Source organism: Phyllostomus discolor, chromosome 5, assembly GCF_004126475.2.
Source record: "Phyllostomus discolor isolate MPI-MPIP mPhyDis1 chromosome 5, mPhyDis1.pri.v3, whole genome shotgun sequence".
Lineage (NCBI taxonomy): Eukaryota > Metazoa > Chordata > Mammalia > Chiroptera > Phyllostomidae > Phyllostomus > Phyllostomus discolor.
Genome location: NC_040907.2, coordinates 168,850,386 through 168,871,029, shown reverse-complemented (window position 1 = coordinate 168,871,029; position 20,644 = coordinate 168,850,386). Strand labels below are relative to the sequence as shown.

At 52.4% G+C, this 20,644-nt stretch overlaps 1 protein-coding gene across 1 annotated transcript in view; it reads right to left on the bottom strand.

The window, feature by feature from the left end:
- The window catches only part of TACC2 (transforming acidic coiled-coil containing protein 2), a 166,591-nt gene that overhangs the window by 136,251 nt on the left and 9,696 nt on the right, over positions 1–20,644 (bottom strand). Inside the window, exon 3 of the mRNA XM_036027415.1 lies at positions 11,156–11,268. Coding sequence (XP_035883308.1) covers positions 11,156–11,268 — 113 coding nt within the window. The remainder of the gene's footprint in view (positions 1–11,155; positions 11,269–20,644) is intronic.

Genomic DNA, 20,644 nt, shown 5'->3' with positions numbered 1-20,644 from the left:
TGCTGGTCTAGAAGTCTTTGCCCAGTGAGGATGTCTTTCTAAGGCCCAGGTGAAGTGAAGACTCTCTCCAGCTACACAGAAAGACTTCATCACCCGCAAACTGACATTCCAAGAAACGCGGAAGGAAATCCTTCAAGCCGAAAGAAAAGAATAACCGATGGCCATTGGGATCGACATAAAAAAACCCACCAGAAATGGTAGTTATGCAGGTAAACATAAAGTTTTTTTCCTTATTATTTAAATCTTTTTAAAAGATGAGGGGCTATACAAAGCAAAAAGAAGAGAAACTGGATTCGCACCGTACGGAGCAAACAGAATGTGTGGCGGCTGCAGGAGGGCTGTGGCGGGACTCCGTGGTAGGCCTTCTTTATCCACACAAAATGATACAGTATCTCGTGACAGTGGGGTGTGATGCCTCAAAGATGCAAGTTACAGATCCCAAAGCAGCCACCTCAAATAATACAGATAGTTCTAGTAATAAGTCAAAAGGGAGATAAAGTAGAATCATAAAAATGATGATGTCCTCCCCAAAAAAAGGCACAAAAAGAGGAAGTTAGGAACAAAAAAGAGATGGACAGAAAAAATAAATACCAACTGGTAGATTTAAACCAACCGTGGTAATAATCACATTAAACGTAGATGTTACAAACACTCCAGTTAAAATGCAGAGATACTCACAGTGGATTAAAAATGCAAGCTCCGACCTTGAGCTTCGAAGCACCTACAAGAAAGGTGAGCTTCAAATTTTGCTTAGAAGGCATAAATGGGTTAAAAGTAACAGATTGGAAAAAAAGATAAACATGATAACCCTGATCAACAGAAACCTGTTGTGTCCGTACCCTATCAGACAAAGAGGGTTCTGGAGCGGAGACCAGGACCAGGCTCACGGAGGGTCACACAGCGAGAGAGGGTTCCGTGCGTCACCAGAACACAGACGTCCTAAAAGTTCATCTCATAGCGGAGTCTCAAAGTCACTGAAGCAAGACGGATTAAAGGAGAAGCCGACACATCCACACGTACAACCTGGTAGTTCCACATCCCTTTTTCACTGATCGACGGCTGAGTGATAGGAAATCGGTAGGGATGCAGAAGATCTGAACAACACTTTAGCCAACACGCCCTAACCGGCATTTAGTAACCGCTCCCCCGCAGTGGCAGAGCGGCATTCTTTTCGAGTGCAGAGGGACACTTAGAAAACAGGTCATAGCCCACACATAAAAATGTCTCACTGAATTCAAAAAGATTTAAATCACTCAAAGTACATTTTATCTGGTTACCATGGAATTAAATTAGAAATCAGTGACAGAAAACTGTCTGGAAAATCTATTTGGAAACTAAATAACACACTTCTAAAGAGCCTGTGAGCCAAAGAAGAAATTAAAAGGAAAATTAGAAAGTGTGTGAACCAAATTAAAATAAAAACACAAATATCAAAGTGTGTCAGGTGCAGGACTTAGAATCCCTTTCAATAAACTAAAACATCCATATTAAAAAAGAAGGTCTCGCCCTGGCTGGTGTGGCTCAGTGGACTGAGTGCAGGTCTGAGAACCACAGGGTCGCTGGTTCGATTCCCAGTCACGGCACATGCCTGGGTTGCGGGCCAGGTCCTCAGTACAGAGGGCACGAGAGGCAACCACACACTGATGTTTCTCTCCCTCTCTTCCCTTTTCTCTAAAAATAAATAAATAAAATCTTTAAAGACAAAAAGGAAGGTCTCAAATCAATGACCATAGCTCCTCCCTTAAGAAACTATGGGAACATTGGTTGTTCCACATGAATATACTTAATACTACTGGATTGTCCTGAGAGTTAGTTGAGAAGGTAAACATTATGTTATGCAATTTTTTATCACAATAAAAATAATTGTTAAAAAAACAACAAGGAGTAGTATATAAAAGGAACTAGAATATACACTGTTTAATCCCATTTACACGAAGTTCGAAGTTCGAGAACAGGCAGCCCTAGTCCGTGGCGGTGAGAGTCAGGGGAGTTGCAGCCCGTGGGGGCGGGCCCTGCCTCGGAGCCAGGTGTGATCGCACAGGTATGTGGGGGTGGGGGCCCTCCTCGAGGTTCTCAGGTTCATGCTCTAACCGTATGTATTTTTTTAAAGATTTTATTTATTTATTTTTAGAGATAGATAGAGAAACATCAATGTGAGATTGCTGGGGGTCATGGCCTGCAACCCAGACATGTGTCCTGACTGGGAATCAAACCTGTGACACTTTGGTTCGCAGCCCGCGCTCAATCCACTGAGCTACGCCAGCCAGGGCTAACAGTACGTATTTTATACTGATAAAGAAAAGATAACAGAAGGAAAAAAAGAAACCGTGGAGACCATGAAAAGGTCAGTGTTGCCAGGGGTGACGGGGGTGGGGGAACGCAGAGAGGGCGCACAAGGGCCGCGCAGGGGGTTTTAGAACGGTGAGGCTATCCCGTCTGACAACGTAACGGCGGATACGTGGGTCAGGCATCTGTCACCCACAGAACGCGCACCACGAGGGCGAACCTTAGTGGTGACTGTAGATTTCAGCCCGCAGTGGTGTGCCCATATGGGTTCGTTAATTGTAACAAACGCCCCACAGCAATGCGAAGTGTTCGTGACACAGAAAACGGAGCACCGCAGAGGGAGAGGTACATGGGAGTCCTCCGTCCGGCCCGATTTTTCTGTAAACCTGAAACTGCTCTAAAAATAGTCTATTCATTATTTAGTCATAGATTTTTATACTTTTGTACATAATGCAGCATATAGGATAATATATTTTATTCTCATGTGTTTTATATTTAAGGATTTATAAGGGTGTATATACACACACAGTTATCTCACACTCATTAAAGAACTAGGAAAACAGAAAAGTTTGAGGAAAACACTAACATTTTAAGAGCAGTTTTCCGTAAGAGGTGGGAGAATCGGTGATTTTCTCCCTCTCCTTCCCACTTGTGTCCGTGTTCCCAGTGGTTACAGTCAATGGGCATTATCTCCGAATGGAAAAATACGCCTCTTTCCTTGAATGTTCTGTTGAAACCGGATGAGCGGAGAGCGGACACACACCTGATTCAGCACCTGACCCTCTTTCCCGGCCGGTGTCGGAGTGGGGCCCTTGCTCCGTCCCTCCCCACCTCCCGCTCCCCTCTGGGTGTGGGCCTCCAGCAGGAGACAAACAGTGAGTCAGAAGCGGGGCCGGGCGGCGGAGGCTGCACCCGGCCCTGCGGGCCACGCCCTGCCCCAGCTGGAGCGTGCAAACAGGCCCGGCTGTCACAGAGGTTTGTTGGGAAGGGACAGAAGGCTGCGGCTTAGCACACAGGGCTCAGCCACGAAGAGCTGGCCCCAGTGCTGCTCACGAAACTCATCAGATCTTTTTTGTTTTTGTTTTTTTATCCTCACCTGAGGTCATTTTCTAAAACGTTTCTTTTAGATTTCATTTTTTTAAAAAAACAGAGAGGAAGGGAGGAGAAAGAGAGGGAGAGAAACATCAAGGCGTGGTTGCCTCTCGCGTGCCCCCCACTGGGGACCTGGCCTGCAACCCAGGCATGTGTCCTGACCAGGGATCGAACTGGTAACGCTTTGGTTTGGAGGCCAGCACTCAGTCCACTGAGCCACACCAGCCAGAGCCTGAGGACATGTTTTCATTGCTTTTAGAGGGAAAGGAAGGGGGGAGAGGGGGAGAAAGAGGGGGGAAGGGGGAAGGAGGAAAGAGAGAGAGAGACCTCGATTGGTTGCCTTCCATATATGCCCTGACTGGGGATTGAACCTGCAACTTGGGTATGTGCCCTGACTGGGGATCGAACCCACAACCTTTCAGTCTACGGACGATGCTCCAAACAACTGAGCCACACCAGCCTTCTTTTTTATTTTTCTTTTTTTCTGGGTCTGAGAACTGACCTTGTTTAGAGGGAAATGAAACTTTAAGGACAGACGGCGGTTTGCTTTCTAATTATGAAACCACAGCGCAAATATTTTCACACACCTGTGAGAGCTCGAGGAGACAGTTATAGCCGGCGCTTCCGGTGGCTTCAGACCAAGCTGGGTGCTGGCCTGCATGACGGGGGGCAGGCTCCTTAACCTCTCTGACCCCGGGTTCCCTCACGTGGCCCCTCCATCACCCACACCCAGCTACACGGAGCCTCTCGGCGAGGTGATGGGTGAGGCCCCAGGACCAGGGGCCAACATTAGGCAGATTTAAGGCCACAAGACTAAAATGTGCATCCAGTATAGGGAGAGACATATAAACAAGCAATTCTAGAATGAGCTGAATGCCGTAGATGACCCCCTAAAATGACCGGTGGGGGGACAGGGGGGCAAGCCCACTACTTCATTATTTTCTAACCATTTTTCTTCCTTCCCCAATCCGCTGCTACCCAAGCACCATGGAATTTTTGTTCTAAATTCATCTTTTCAAAAGGCCGAGAGGTTGAGCTTAATAAACACGCTACATCGCCTATTTCCTGTATTCAAAGAAGCGCTGACATTTCCCGGTTGAGAGGCCAGTAGGTCTAGTCCTCCCCAAACGCTGCTTCCCGCAGCGCCGGGACGACTCCAGCGGTCCCCTCCGCCTGGAGCTGCCCGCTCTCCTCCGCAGTCCCCGTCTTCCACTCAGTTTGGGAGCCGCTTCCTCCCTCAGCACAGCCGGTCCCTCCCGTGCCCCTGCGTGCCCCTGGAGCCTGCCCACGGCACTCGGCTCATTCTAGAATTATTTGTGTATATGGCTCTCTCTGTACCGGATCCACATCTCCTGCTCCTTGCTGGGCCCCAGCCTTGGGCCCAGACCCCCACCTGGGGTGGGCTGTGTGCGGTACATGCTTGCTAGAGGGACTGCGAAGCCTGCCTGCCCCCACCCCAAAGGACGATGAGGTACGTTCAGGGGTTTGAGGTGCTAGGTGTGTGGCAGGAAATAAGCTGTCCCCGAAGCACCAAAGGCACCCGGCTTTTCTCTCAACCCAGTCCCCCTCTTCAGGGTCCCCCAGGATGGGACTGAGTTCCTGACAGCCAGCGCTCTGTCTGGCCTGCCTCGCCTGGCTCCAAAAGGATTTCCCCCCAGACCCTGCATTTGTGGCCACGGAGCTCGGCAGACAGACCTTGTTCATCCCACGCTCCCTGTGTCGGCGAGCGGTCCCGTCTACTCCATGGCCCACGCCAGAGGCTCAGGAATCTCCCCTGAGCCCTCTCTCCCTCCTTTTAAATTCATTCATCAGCAAGTCCTGGCTTCTCTAGCTCCCAGTGCCCCAAATATTCAGGCTACCCTGGTTTCTCCGCCATCACTGTTCCCCCCTGTGCCATCGCCGTCACTGCCTGCATCACTGTTTCTCCCCAGACGGGCGAAAACTGGCTCCCGAGAGGTGAAAAGTCTTAGCTATGGTAGTGGGAATGTCTGGTCCAAAGACCACAGTATGTAAGCATGTGCTGTATGTATATCAATGGTAATGACATTTATTGGGGAGGAGTGGGCAATTGGTAATAAAATGTCTACAGAGGTTCCTGGGGTGGGAGAGGGAGGTGGGGGGAGAGACCATGAAAATAAGACTGAAAAAGCCTGCCCTGGGTCGAGGCGCCCCTCTCACCCGCCCGGGGCCTGCAGCGGCCTCTTCCCTGACCTCCTGGCCTCCAGTCTCGCCCCCTTGCACTGTCCACCAGCAGCCAGAGAGGCCCTATGAGAGCACGTATCGGTGCATGTCACCTGAACCCGAATTTCTCTCCACGGCCTCCGAGGCCCCGCCGTCCTCCGCACCTCTCCCTACATCCTCCGTCTCCCCGAGTCTAACACCAAATTCACTCCCACCCCAAGCCCTGTGCCCTGCTTGTCCCCAACCTCATCTCCCGACGCCCGCCTCCTCATCATTCCCAACTCAGTTCAACACCCCCTCCTTCCCGGAGCATCTCATCCAGCGGCACCAGAGTCCCCGGAGGGCTCGGGGAAACACAGATGGTTGCCCCCATGCCCCAGGGTTTCTGATCCAGGGAGTCGGGGTGGGGCGCAAGACTGGCAATTCTGATAAGTTCCCAGCAGACACTAGGCTTGCCCATCAGTCGGGAACCCTCCCTTGGAGAACCACTAACCCGTTCTGAACTGGCCACTCCCTTCTCTGTTACTGTCGATCACAAGACCCACTGGGTGTCTTTTGGAGCCCTGACATTACCTGAAAGTGTCTCCTCTTTCGTTTCCTCCTTCCAAGTCTGACTTCCTCCCTACAACCCACTTGTCCACTGGAGCAGAGTCCCCCAGGCTCCTGCTGGGGGCTGTGTCCCCCGCAGCCAGCACAGCATCAGGCCCAGAACAGATGCCCAACAGATATTTGTCAAAAGCAGAAATGGAGGACAGAAGGGAGGGGACAGGGGTCTCATGGATGTTAATGATCCCCAAGTTCGGAGACATTTTAAAGTTCACAGAAATACAAACGGAAGTCAGCTATGGTTACTGACCTGAAGGTAACGTGGGTCTGTGTTTCCCAAACTTTTCATAAGAATCACATGGGCTTTTTATTAAAAAACAGATGTTTGGTCTCACCCCAAACCCACTGGATCATACCCTTGAGCCTTGGCCACAGGGTATTTTAGCTGGTGATAAGGTGGACGTAGAAACAGATCAGAATTTCACAAGTTTCCCTGCTCAAAGGGGTCGCCGGGGTGCTTGTCGAAAACACAGTTTCCAAGCCCCCCACCTAACGATTCTGACTCAGAAGGAGTAGGATGGGGCCTGGGGATTTGTATCTACAACTAACATTCACGTAAATCTCATGATTCAGGGAGAGTGGAAAACCCTGCCCTGTCTGATTTCACTTGCTCTCCTTCCCCCCAACCCTGACCCATTCCCACGCTCTCAATGGAGTTTTGAAGTGACAGGTATAAGACCACTGCAATGCACCGCCCCATCTGGGCACAGCTTGTGCAGATGATTGGAACTCACCCCGTTCTGCGGGTTCTACCTGGGAATTGTCCCCGGACCACCACCCTTCCTGCCCTCCCAGCCTCCCCCTTCGGTGCACAGGTTGGAGCCCCTGAACTCATCTTCTGGGTGATTTCCTTGCATGCGTGAACCCTTGTTTAAATACAGACCAACCCACCGCAGAGCGCTTCCCCACTTCCTGTCACTGGCAGCATACGTCTCAGCCTCTAACCTGACCTCCAAGGGCTCCTCCACCTGGCTCAGTCCCCCGGTTTTGTGTGTAGTCAACACCCACCGCTCTGGTCCAGGCTCACTCCCCGTGCAGCCGCAGAGCTCCAGTTCAGGAATCCCGCCCCTACCCAGATGCCTCTGGGGCAGTCCCCTTCGGTCCCAGCTCCCCATGCCTGCCGAGAGCGTCTCCTTGCCCAGTCCAGCCCAGCCCTCACAGAAGGCCACTTCTTCTCATCTCCAGTGTCACTGAGCCTGTGTCCCTCACGCAGCAGTTCCCGAGCATGGTCCCAGGTCAGCAGTGCCTGTGTCACCTGGGAACTTGTTATAAATGCTCGTTCTCGGGCCCCAGCCCAGCCCTACCGACTCAGAATCTGGAGGAGAGCCCCACGATCTGTTTTAACCCGCCTGGTAGGTGAAGAGCCAGGCATGACAGCTAAGACTCTAGGCTGTTGAGTTCCCATCCCTCCTTCTTCAGTGACAAGGGTGCCAGAAATTCACCGGAAAAGTCCATCATCTCAGAAGTACTGCCTACAGCTTTCCTTGGACCAGTGAGCAGGCACAATGTTGCAGCACAGGAGCGGCTACCACCCGGCAATCTGGTACCTGATTCCCTGTGGGGCAACCTAACAGCTCCATGACCTGCAAAAAGTTTGCATGATAAGATCTGTTGTGTTTCGAGGGTTTGGGAGGGCAGGGCTGCCCATCCCTGGTTGTTGGTGCCCCAGGAGGGGAAGGGAGTCTCCACAGGATGGTGGGCGGTGGACCTGGAACCAGTCTGGATGCAGGTATCCAGGGCCGCTGCGCTCAGGAGTGGGCACTGCTGGGCAGTAAGAGGTGCAACCCGGGGTTAAGCTTGGTCCTAGGAGGGCAGGGAGGTCCCCCCCAGCCTCTGCTGGGGTTTGGCCAATGCAGGGCTAAGTTACCACAGCGACACCATGTGGCAACTAGGAGGCAAGGCAGTTGAACTGGTGGGGCTCTGTGATCAGATCAAAGATTTACCCCTTTGGGGATGCATCAAGTTCTAGTGTAGTTCGGAGGGAGGAAGAGCCTGTGGGGGAAACAATGGACTTTCTACCGCTAGGGCATGGATAACACAGAGCTCCAAGCCTCAGTTTCCCCAACCGTAGCATGGAGGTCTCGCCCGTGCAGAGGGACGTTCCTGGGCAGTACTGACGTCGGCCTTGCTCTCTCTGTGTTCTTTCCTTGCCTCCAGCTCCGGCAGGAGCCACTGCGCTTTCTCTCTGGAGATTTTACAAGGGGGAAGCAGGACCGTCTGAGGCCAAGGCTCCTCCCACTTTCTCTCCCACTTTTTGTCCCAGCCTGTAACACATCCTTTGTGTAGACAACGCTGGTGGCCTGATGCGGCAAAGGGAGGAGACAGATGCATTGGAGCTCAATGGGGAGAGAGCAGGGAAGGGCCTTAGAGAGTGAGCAATGTCTGACCGAGTCCTCGGGCTTGTAGGGCTGGACACGCAGCACCCAGGGCCTAAGGGAATGGCCCTGGGGCCCCCAGCCTCACCAAAGGGTCCCGCGGGCCAAGTGTGGCATGAAAGGAGTGCAGTCATAGGGCATGATGGGCAGTGTGGCCTGGACCAGCGGGCATCTCAGTGGGGATGCGGTGGGGCAGACAGGTGACAGCTCAATACACCAGGTGGGGGGAGGGGAGTCACCGATAGCTGACACGGCATTCCCAGCCGCCTGGCTGAGTAAGCACACGGAGTCAGGAATGAACGGAGTAAATGAAAAGAAATGTTTATTTTGTGCATATCGAGCACTTGGCATACTATCTGGTGTCCGTCTGCAAAGTGACAAGTGCCGTTTTCATCGTTACTGTAGATGCAAGGGCGGGCCCCCCCCCCCGCCCCGCCACCGGAGCGGCACCAGGAGCCCATGCCCATTCTCTCTTCCTCCAGACGCCCTGACCCCCCAGCGAACTCCGGACCCTGGAGAGCCAGAGCCCTGTTAGTGAGCCCAGGCCCTGCAGAGCCAATACTCCGACATGTATGGAGGAGAGTTGTGTTTGCAATCGTGAACAGTGAGTTGCTTCTTTGGGCTTGCTTTTAGAACACACCGCCTTTTATGCTCAGTGCGCATGTCCCTGAGGGGCAGTCCTTCAAGGGGAAGATCCTAATTGACTAAAGCTGAGTGAGGAATAGGACACAAAAGACCTCTGTGGGGCTGTTTGTCCTCTGTCCAGCTGTGATCCAGGCCCAAATAATCTGCAAGCCTCTTATCCCAGAGCCTCACACAGACGGCCAGCTGTGACTTTGCTTGTGTAGATTTCCAGAACAGATCCAGCCACCCATTAATTCCATGACCACTCGGAGCCGGTAGAGAGAGACCTGTCAACTGGTCTTATAAGAACCGAATATTAAAATCTTTGGTCCGGAGTTACCCTGATAAAAAGTTTGTGCAAGTAGAACAGAGGTCACAGGTGTTGACCAAGGGCATGTTCTCTGATTCTGCCCCATCTGATTGCCTGTGCCCTAGAGAACTCAGAGGTTCACACCCAGAGGGTCAGAGGGCCTCCTCTAGAAACCCCACCCAGAAAAGACAAGCCAGGCACAAAGATTCCTGCCACCAGGGGTCACTCTCACTCACCCATGACCAGCCACAGTGGGAAGCCAAAGCAACAAATGGAGCTTCAACTCTTAAGCTAAAAAGCTATTGCAAAGCATTCATGACCCAAAGTCTCACTGTCTATTATCTATGGCAGGGGTGGGGGTGGGGGCTATCACTCCATTGTTCACATTTGTTCCTTGGAGCTCCTGTTCATTCATTCATTTAAGGTTTGTAATTACAGCCTCCCCGCAGCCTGGCCTCAACTGTCCAGGAGGGTTTTCCTCATCAGATCACACGCTCGACCCCCTGACCATTATTAATGGCCTCCAGTGTCCCTAGCCCGTGCCCTTTCTGGGGACTGAACGTTCCTGTCTGCTGGCCCTCTGCTATGAAGGCCCCCAAAACTGTGGGTGCTGAGCACCCACTCCTCCTGGGAGGAGTCTATGGGACTCCTTCCCAATAGCCGGGACCTGAGTGTGGGTCAACGAGGAGCCACGGACCCGTGGGCACTGGCTGCCCTGGCCACATTCCGCCACAACCATGCAGCTGTGCTGGTTTCTGGAATGCATCCGCCCGCCGCCCCGGGCCTGAGGATGCCGGTCACTGGAGCAACACACCTGAGAACCCTCTGTCTCGCCCTCTGGTGCCTGCAGTGGAGGGGTTCAGGGCAGGCCTCCCCGAGATGAGGCACTTCGGCATGAGGATTATTTTGATCTAAAGGCCATCGAGACCCTGCGGGCTCAAGAGAAACTTCTGCCCCCCCTCACCCCACTTAACCACCTAGAAGAATTCAAATTAAGGGCTTTGCCCAACATAAGAGTTGTAACCTGAGCTAACTCTTTATGCCCTATCTATACAGCAGGGTGAACATATAATTACTGAATATCTGCTTTTGTTATCGTCCTGCAATGACCTTCCTCCCCTCTGGGGCCCCAGGGCTCTGACCTCCCCCCCTTAGCTCAGGACGCCAGGTACACCCCAGTTTACCCGTCTGTCTCGGAACCTCTCATGTGGGGGGCAGGGGGTGGTCTCTGGCTCTTTCATGTGTGGGGTTCCCGTACGTACGCAAATAGTTAAATGTGGTTGATTTCATTAGACCAGAGGGAAGAACCTAGAAGGGTAGAGGACAGTTTCTCCCTCCCCCACAGCCAACCCCAGCGTAGCCACAGACCTGATGCCCCTGAGAAGCTCCTTGGAACAGCTTCCGCCTCTTTTATTTTAAGTTCCGACAGTGACCACGAGCCACCTGAAGCGTTGCTGGCATGGAAGCCTGTAATTACTCATTTCATTCTGGGGCAGAAAAACAGTAACTTTGAAGTTAATTTTCCAATCACGCCGGTCTGGGCTACCACAGAAAGGTCTGTAAACCACTGTTCTGAATACCTCGCCACTGAGGAGCACGTCATGGGTCGTGGGGTAAGTTTTCCAAAGCAAAGGCTGAGCGGGCAGCGAGCTGGCCACGCGGCTCCGGACCCGGCGCCTACCTGGGCACGTCTCCACGGTCAGCGCTCCTGGGCTTCTCCTCCGGCTTCCCTGTTGTAGTCTGGCGATTCCCAGGTGGTCGTAGGGGTCCCGGGCTCTGAGTGGACGAAGTCCTCTGGGCCCAAGGAAAGAGAAATGGGAAAGAGGGTCAAATAGGAATCTCGGCAAGCACAGAAGCAGGCGTCAGTGGGCTCGGACCGCCGCACTCAAGGGCCAGACGGGCTGAGGGCTTTACCCTCCAACTGAGTGCGACCACGTGCCGGCACAGAGCTACGCCTGGGGACGAACGGTGGGCAGAGCAAAGGTGGCCCCTGCTCTCCTCTAATGGGGCAGAAACACAGTTAAACAAGTGACTCCCGCTGAGGAGGGCTGCTGTTTTAGCAAGAAACCAAGAAACCAAGACTGGGGACTCCTCCCTCCTCACCCTTGGGGGCTTCCTCTGCTCCCCGGAGAAAGTAGGGGTATTTAACTCCAGATCTCAAAGTACCCAGTTTGTTTGGGTCACCAGCTAGATGAAGGCACATGTTCCTCCCCCCGCCCCCAGCCGTGGCTTTTCACACCCAGAATCACCTGGAAACCTGGGTGAGGGGGGCAAAGAATGAGGGAAGGAAATGATGGGCCCCTGGAAACATACGGCCACCCCTTTGAGGTCCTAAGTACTCCAAGAATTGGTCACCTTTTTTTTAAAAACCCCCACAACGCCCTGGCTGGCGTAGCTCAGTGGATGGAGCACGGGCTGGAAACCAAAGTGTCCCAGGTTCGATTCCCAGCCAGGGTACATGCCTGGGTTGCAGGCCATAACCCCCAGCAACCGCACATTGATGTTTCTCTCTCTCTCTCCCTCTTCCCTCTCTAAAAATAAATAAAATCTTTTTTTAAAAAAAACCCACAACACGCTTGTCTGCGGTTGAGTTGATTTTTAAAACCAAGATGCAAAAAATAAAGCACAGTCAAAACTTCAAATCACAGGACAGAAAGAGATGAGATGTTTAAAAGCCTCCATTTAAGCGATGCTCACCCAAGCATAATCTAAACACCAGAAATGAGGAAAGGGCCTTTATAATCCCAAGCAGTGTTTTCCAAAGCAGGGGCTAGCCTTTATTTCATCTTCCCCGACGCAGGCACTGGCCTCGGAAGGCCCCTCCCTGAAGAACACACACCCGTGCCCTGGATCTGCCTGTTCTACGGAACTCTTCCACCCCTACCCTCTGTTCCAGAGGTTCTCATGGAGACGCCAATCCGTGGTACCCTACGGCCCCACCCGTCAGGGTGTGCACAAGACTCGGGTCCAGCCGGGTCCTCCTGGGACATCCTGAAGAACCACAGGGTGGAGAATCTGGTGGCGGGTTCGGTAGCCTGTGAATGCAGAGACACTGACAGCCCGTTTCCGGTCACTGCAGGCAGAGAGAGTGGAGCCGCAGGGAGAGAAAAGCCCAGATGAGAGGTATCCCCATCTGGTACGTTTTTCTGAGTGGCTGGCGGCTTATGTTCACACAATTGTGCCCGAAGGTAAAATATAAAAGATGCCCCAGCTCTCTAGGGTCCATACATTCCAGCGCTAACACAACACTGCAATTAGCAAAGCTTTGTCCACCTTTGCTAGAACAGAGGATGTTTACTGAGGGCTTACTAAGCGGCCGGCGCCGCGCCACTATCCTGCCATGAACCGTGTGTCCTTGCATCTTCACAACAGTCTCACGAGGAAGGTGCTGATCATGCCCCTCTTCAGGGCTGTGAGAGGTTAAGTGTGTGACCATGATCACACAGCAGGAGAGTTTGGATGGGCCCATTTCTCTCTGACTCCAGAGCCAGGAAAAGGCACCCATGTTCGAGCCCTTCGATGGGAAAGTGTAGAAGGGGGCAGGGAGGGCTGGTGCCGATTCGTCACCTAAGAGGGCGCTGCTGGCCCAGGGGGGCTTGGCCGCCCTGCTGGCTGAGCCACTCCCTGTAATGACAGCCCCTGCCTTGTTCTCAGGGCCTCCGTCTCCCAGTCTGTGTCCAGGGTGACAATCATCCCTATAGGACAGTATCAAGACGGTACACACTTTATTATTTTTAAAAGAGATGTGTTATTTATTTTTGAGACAGATGGGAAGGGAGGGAGGAAGAGTGGGAGAGAAACATGGAAGAGCGAGAGATGTATCAACTGGTTGGCTCCTGCATATCTACAACCGGGGACTTGGTCATAACCCAGGCACGGGCCCTGACCGGGAATTGAACCGGTGACCCTTTGGTTCCCAGGCTGGCACTCAATCCACTGAGCCACATCAGGCAGGGCAAGAAGGTACAAGCTTGAAAGCACCAAATGCGAGCACCAAAGTATTCCTGACTCTTGCGTGGAAGGTGCTTCATCTACAAGATGTTACTCCTTTGGATGCATGATTTCAAACTCTTCCTATGATAACTTGGGAATCACAATGCAGAGTGAGTGGCACGTTCATATTGGGGCCCTGACTGTTTCAAACCGTGACCTAGTTCCTGCTCCTCCGCCCGCCACGCAGGCCTCGGCTCCAAACACCTTCGGCAGCCGGGCTGCCCTTCCCGCTGCCATATCTGCAGTGAATTGTTCCACAAATAATTTAACAGATGAATCTCCTGCCCTTTATTCCACGATCAAGGCTACTGTAAAGTAATTCGGAAAAGACACCGACACGTCTCACAGCCAGACAAACGCGAGCAACGGATGGAACAGGGGGCGGGTCTTTGCAAAGGGGGCGGGGCCACACACCGAACTTCCTCAGGCCGCAGAGATGGGACGTGGGCTCGGATTGGCCTGGGGAGAGGAAAGTAGGGTGGGCCTTTCTCCCTTTTCCACCCTGCCCCTCCTCTGAATAGAAAGCTATTCTGGAAGAACACCAGCTCCCTCCAACACAAAAATTATCTAGCTCATCTGGGTGCGTTAGAAGAAAGCGATAGCACTATCCGTGGGGATGGCACATTGCACTTCTCCAAGTTTAGTAGAAATCACAGTGAACTAAACAGGTGATAAGACAATGTTTTCCGTTCTCCAGCCGAGAAGCAGGGCGTGTGGTGGCTTGGCCAGGTCTCCCGCCTTCCAGTCCAGTGCCCTTTCCACAACAGCAGGGACCTCCCAATGCCTGCTGGCACGTTCTGTGCTGTACCAACAATAGCAACCTTAAGATTATAAATAATCTCTGTGGGCTAAGTACTCTGCAGTGCTTCCCGTGTTTACACTCATTCAATCCTTACAACAACCCTACTTTACAGACAAGATCCCTGAGCACAGAGAGGTCAGGCCACTTGCCTAGGGTCACACAGCTTGGACGTGGCAGAAACAGGGCTTGAACCAAGATGGTCTGGGTCTGGAGCCTGTGCCCTTGACCTCTACCTTGTGCAGCCTCACCAGACCGTGGAAATAGCATAGGCCTGCAGTCCCTGCCATCTCCCTGCCACGTTCCATGTAACTAAAACAGCCAGACGTTTATGAATGATGAGGTGCAGGAGCCCAGAGTGGACGCCCAGAATAGCACCTGGCACGGGGAAGCACTTCATAAATATTTGCTGAAAGTAGGAAAAACAGATCGCCCCCCTTTCCTCGGGAAGCCACTCCTGCAAATCGGGAGAAGCACACCCAGCCCTCGGAGCCCTCGCTTCAGCCACGTCTGGCCCGTGCCTTTGCCTCCCCCCACCCACTTTCCCCGCCCTAGCAACAGTACTAAGCCCTGTTGCTAGGAGGATGGATTCCAAGGGGTCTGTTGTGTCAACAGGCCTCACTGCAGAACAGCATGCGCTTCAGAAGTCTCCCCTTACACTCCCCAACCTCGGGCTGGGGAGAAACTTGGCGATCCTCCACGTGACCAGCAGCCTTGTCAAGATGCCCCTTCAAACCTCCAGGGGCGGCCACTGCTGGGGGGAACAGAGAGCCCTGCTCCGGCTCTGGAGCGCTCCCGGCCCTGCGTCCATCGTGAAGCAGCCCTCCGACCATCATAGGGACGTTCCAGTCCCGAAAACCCCGCTTTCCCAAGAGCCCAAGTGTTTCATCGTTTAAAAAGAACTCCCTGACCTCACCTCTTAAATGAGTGTCACCGCTCTGGACCAGGGCTGCCTGCTCGTGCCGACCAAGAGGCCTCGTCCACAGGGTGGGACCATGACCAGAGTGTCTTGCCAGCTCGCCCACTCTTGGAACGCGCTTCTTGGGAGCAGCGGGGCGGCAGGTGGATGCCGGGAAGTGGACCAAAGGTCACCCCCCTGGCCTTAGGAATCGGATTTCAGAAGCAACTGCCGGGCCCCCAGATAGGGAGGAGGAACACCTGCTCTGTGCGTGCGCCCCTCTTCCCCGTCCCCCGAGGGCGAAGGTTCAGACCACTGGTTCCGCCAGACCGTCCCCCACATTTCTTCCCCTCCAAAGCAGAAAACGGCGGAGGGGAGCCGCTTACCCACGGTGGCAGCCGGGCACACCCCAGCCTCCAGCCTCCCCGGGCAGGCACCCGGTCGGGCCCAAGGGTGGAATTTTAGGCTTCCCCAAAGAAATGGTTTCTGACAGGACCCTGCAGAGCAATGAACAAGCCCCGGAGCCAGAGAGAGCTGGGTGTGAACGCGTCGCCGCTGTTGTCGTAAAAGCGGGAGAGAGGAGGAGAGCTCAGTTCGCAGTGGGATTCGATAACTCTGCCCCCTGTCCTGGAGGGGCTGGGTCTCGGTTCCAGGCGGACACGGAAGAGTTCAAAGGACAGGGTGTAAGGCATCGGATTCAGGGAAAGCTCAGCTCAGCCTAAGTGGGAGTTTTCTGTGCTATCTGCACAACTTTTCTGTGAACCCAGAAATATTCCCAAATAAAAAATAAAAAAGAACCCTGGCTGGCATAGCTCAGTGGATTGAGCGCGGGCTGCGAACCCAAGTGTCGCAGGTTCGATTCCCAGCCAGGGTACATGCCTGGGTTGCAGGCCACGGCCCCCAGCAACCATACATTGATGTTTCTCTTTCTCTCTATCTCCCTCCCTTCCCTCTCTAAAAATAAATAAATAAAATCTTTTTTAAAAAGATGATTTAAAAAAATAAATAAAAAATAAAAAAGAGAGGCGGTTCCTACCCTCCTGGAACTTACAGTTTAGTGAGTGATTGACAGGTACACGTTCCATAAACGATACCTGCTTTCCCTGCCTCCCTAGCACCTGGCTGGAGGGTAGGAGTTCCCCTGAAAGGACCCAGGAGCCCCCCCAAGGCCAGAGTTTAGCTGCTCTGACCTCTTTCATCTGTGGGGAAAGCAAAACCTTTGACACTTGAAACACACGGCTCAATACCAATGTATGTTTAAGGCTTCAGCAGCCATGTAATTTACAGAGGGCTGGACCAGCTCAGAAAACCCAAATCCCTTCACTTCTTGGAGCCTCTCTCTCCAGCTGATGGGAACCACAGTCCCTGGCTGGCCTGCCTCGGTGGGCAACGGGAAAGCCTTGTCGACACGTCAAAAAGCTGTGCAGATAGAGAAGAAAGTCTCTTTATATAAATAGTTGAGTTCGTCAGGATGGCCCATAATGTCCTGTGATTCGTGCTCGATTATGTTTGCAGTACAGACATAAGCCTTATTTTGTGCCCGTCTAGAATTCCCACATCCACTCAATTTTCATGCTAGAACATCATGAGGCTTGATTCAAGAAGTAGAGTGCAGAAAGCCACGGGTAGCGGTTAAAAGCTGAGTGTTGCTGCTTATTTAGCTGTAAGCCTTTGTCTGGGCTCTGGCCTCCAGGGCTGTATCCAGAAAATGGGGATCATCATCACAGGGATGCATTCAAGGTCAAATAAAACACCACACGAGAAGCACTTGGCACAAGGCTGGACCACAGTGGACACTCAGCAATGCTAGTTATTACCATTACAAAGAAGAAATGGACTCAAAACTCATGAACTAAGAGCCCCAGTGGCAACCTCCACTTACAGCTAAAGCAGTTGATCCGATTCTTCAGAAGATGCTCCTGGCCACCGGGACCCATGCAGGCTCACACACTGCCGTAACCGTGCCAGGGAAAAGTAGCACCAGCCCTCTGGGCTGGGCGACTAGACGTGGCAATAAAGAAGCTCCCGCTGTTATGAACACTGAGCTTCTGCTGTGTCGCGGTCTCTCCCCTCGATGTCTTTCTCGTTAAGTGCAGTTAACTCATCCCAGATGCCCACGTACTGCCTGGAGACTATGAGAAGATGCTGGCTCTTGCACCACCAGCCTGATGCTGTCATAATGTTGGGTTCCTTGGGCTCCCGGGACCTGGAGAAACTACCCCCACGTTAAACGGGGGGCCCAAGCATTTGAACAACACAGGCATGTACTTATAGGCCATTTATCTATCCAGCAAAATAATGGTCACGTAATGAGCCACGGCCAGCCTCAGCCTGCGGAAACCTGCACGGGCACGCTCCCGGGGACCCAGATCCCAGGGACAGCTCACAGAGCACCGGTTCTCTGGTCCTCCCAGCCCTCACTCCTTGGCTGTCGGTGAATTCCATCCCCACCCCCCAGGCCCCTATGCTGAGGTTGCCTAAACCTCAGACCCAAGCTCCCTCTTGGACCCTGAGGCAGGAACAGGGAGACCTGCCCCTACGAGGCCTGGTGTTGGGGGATGCGGGCAGTGTGCACAGCCACCTGCTCTCCATCATCCCGGTCCTGTCTTCCGCTCATCCTTTGGCTCTGAGCTCCAAGAGCAGCCCCCCGGGAGAGCTGCCCTGACACCCAGGGCCAGCTCGGGGGTCCTTGCCCCTGTCTCCTTGCTTCATAGTGTTGACCATGGGTTTTTTTATTTTTAGTTAAAAATTATTTTTTTCTGGACTCTAAATACAGAAATATCCAGACAATGGAATTTCTTTTTAAAAGTTTTTTATTTTTTTGCTGATCATATATATAAGTTGAACTTAGAATTACCACATGATGCAGCAATTCCACTTCTAGGTATATGCCGCAAAGAATTCAAAGTAAAAGTCAGGGCTGGTGTGGCTCAATGGACTGAATGCTGGCCTGCAAATCAAAAGGTCACTGGTTCAATTCCCAGTCAGGGCACAAGCCTGGGTTGCAGGCCAGGTCTCCTGTTGGGGGCATGCGAGTGGCAACCTATTGATGTAGCTCTTGCACATCAATGTTTCTCTCCCTCTCTTTCTCTTTCCTTTCCCCTCTCTCTAAAGATAAATAAATTCTTTTAAAAAAAGAAAAAAGAGAGCAGGGATATGAACAGATACTTATACCCCAAAGTTCATCCCAGCATCGCTCACAACACTCGAACTCGGGAAGCAGCCCAGAAGTCCTCCAGCAGGTGAACAGACACACACACCATGCTGTAACCGAGCTACAGCTGTACAATGACACTGAGCCGTAAAAAGGAAGTGCTGATACACGCTACAACGTTACGTTCACTGAAGGAAGACAGACACAAAAGGTCCCGTATCGTATAATTGGATTGATGTGAAATCACTAGAATTAGTCGGTCCACTCAGACCAAAAGCTGACCAGCGGCTGCCGGAGCCTGGGGGCCGAGGACGAGGGGGAGTGTCTGTTCGGGGGGTGGGCGGTTTCCCTGGGGGCGATGAAAACTCTTTAGAACAAGACAGAGAGGGCGGTTGCACATTGCGGATGTACTGAATGCCGCTTAAAGTGGTGACGTTTACTTTACATGAATTTCCTCTCAATAAGAAAACAGAAAAATGGCCCCTACTGACCAAGTTTCATGATATTAGACTTGGGATGATTTCTTAGCTATCACACCAACAGCACAAGCACCAACAACAAGAAAAATGGGCAATGATGTCGTCCATCCCAGGGACACCATCCAAAGAAGGAAAAGGCAACAATGAAATGAGAGAAAATGTCTGCAAATCATGTATCTGGTAAGGAATTGATATTCAGAATATAAAAAGAACTCCTACAACTGAACAATTCCAAAAAGAAAAAACCCTCAGTTTAGAATGGACGGCCCTGGCCGGTGTGGCTCAGTCGGTTGGGCATCAGCTTGCACACTGAAAGGTCACGGGTTCATTACCAGTCAGGACATAGGCCTGGGTGACGAGTTTGATCCCCAGTTGAGATGCATGCATCAATGTTTCTCTCTCACACCGATAGTTCTCTCCGTCTCTTTCTCCCTCCCTTCCCCTCTCTCCAGAATCAATACAAGAAAATAATTGTTTTTATTTTTTAAAAATGGGCAAAGGACTTGAATAAACATTTCTTCAAAGATGCACAAACAGCCAATAAACGCATGAAAATATGCTCAACACCACTAATCATTAAGGACATGCAAATCGAAACCACAATGAGATAACCACTTCACATCCATGAAGGCGGCTATTAATATGAAAAAAATAGTAATAACAAGCGCTGGCAAAGATATGGACAAATTGCTGCTGGAAGGTAAAATAGTGCAGCCCTGCAGAAAACGGTACAGCGATTCATAAAAAAGGTTAAACGTGGCATGACCATACAAGCCATCCCAGTTTCAGATACACCTCCAAAAGGAGTGGAAACAGCAGCTCGAGCAGATCCTTGCACACCCGTGTTCAGAGCAGCCCTTTTTACAGTTTCTAAAAAGTGGAAGCCACCCACGTGTCCCTCCATGGGTAAATAAATGAGTGAAATATGGGATAGACAGTGGACTGTTACTGAGCCTGAAAAGGGAGGAAGTCTGACACCTGCCGCGACACAGATGAACTTGAGGACAGTGAGCGAAGTGAAACACGCCAGGCACAAAGGGGCGAAGACTGAACGAGCTCACTTGGGTGTGGGGGGAGGGGGTGCCTGCAGTCGTCAAATGCATAGTCAGGGAGCAGAACGGCGGTTGCCCGAGGCTGGGGAGAGGAGAGAATTGTGGGGGAGGAGGCGTTCTCGTTTAATGGGTCCTGGGCTTTGGTTGGGGGGTGACAAAGTCCTGAGGATGTCGGTGGTGACGGCTGCACGATCACGGGAATGTGCTGAACGCCACTGTGCCCTTAAAAATGGCTAAGACGGTGCGTTTTCTATCATGTCTATTGTACTACACTAGAAGAAGAAAGAGCCCCCATGTCCACAGGCAGTGTTGCTCCGTGTGTATCTGCCTGCCAGCTCGCTGTCTGTCACTCTGTACGGGAGGGGAGCGGCGCTGGGGCAGATCCAGGCTGAATTATTCACGGCTTCACCTCCCATGCTAGCCTAGTGCCTGCTACCCAGAGAGCATTCCTCACCGTTTTAAGTAAAAATCGTTTTGCTGACTTCTTGCGTGTCTGTTCACGTGTTTCCTGGCTGACGTCCCACGGGACGTTCAGTTCCACAAGCCAGGGACCCGGTTTGCTTGGTTCTGCCCCGAGTCCCCAGCACCTGCCACCCACCGAGGGCTCCACGGCTGTTCGCCGAGTGAATGAAACACCGCGTCCTCCTCAGGACGTGCAAGTTTGTCACTGAGACCGTGAGCGCGGCCGCCAAGTGCTGTGGGAAGTCCCCAGCGAGACACCACCACTGGCCCGGCCGCTCCCAAGACCCTCCGGAGACCAGGGTCTCCGGCTCACTCCTCCACTCCCCCGGGGCG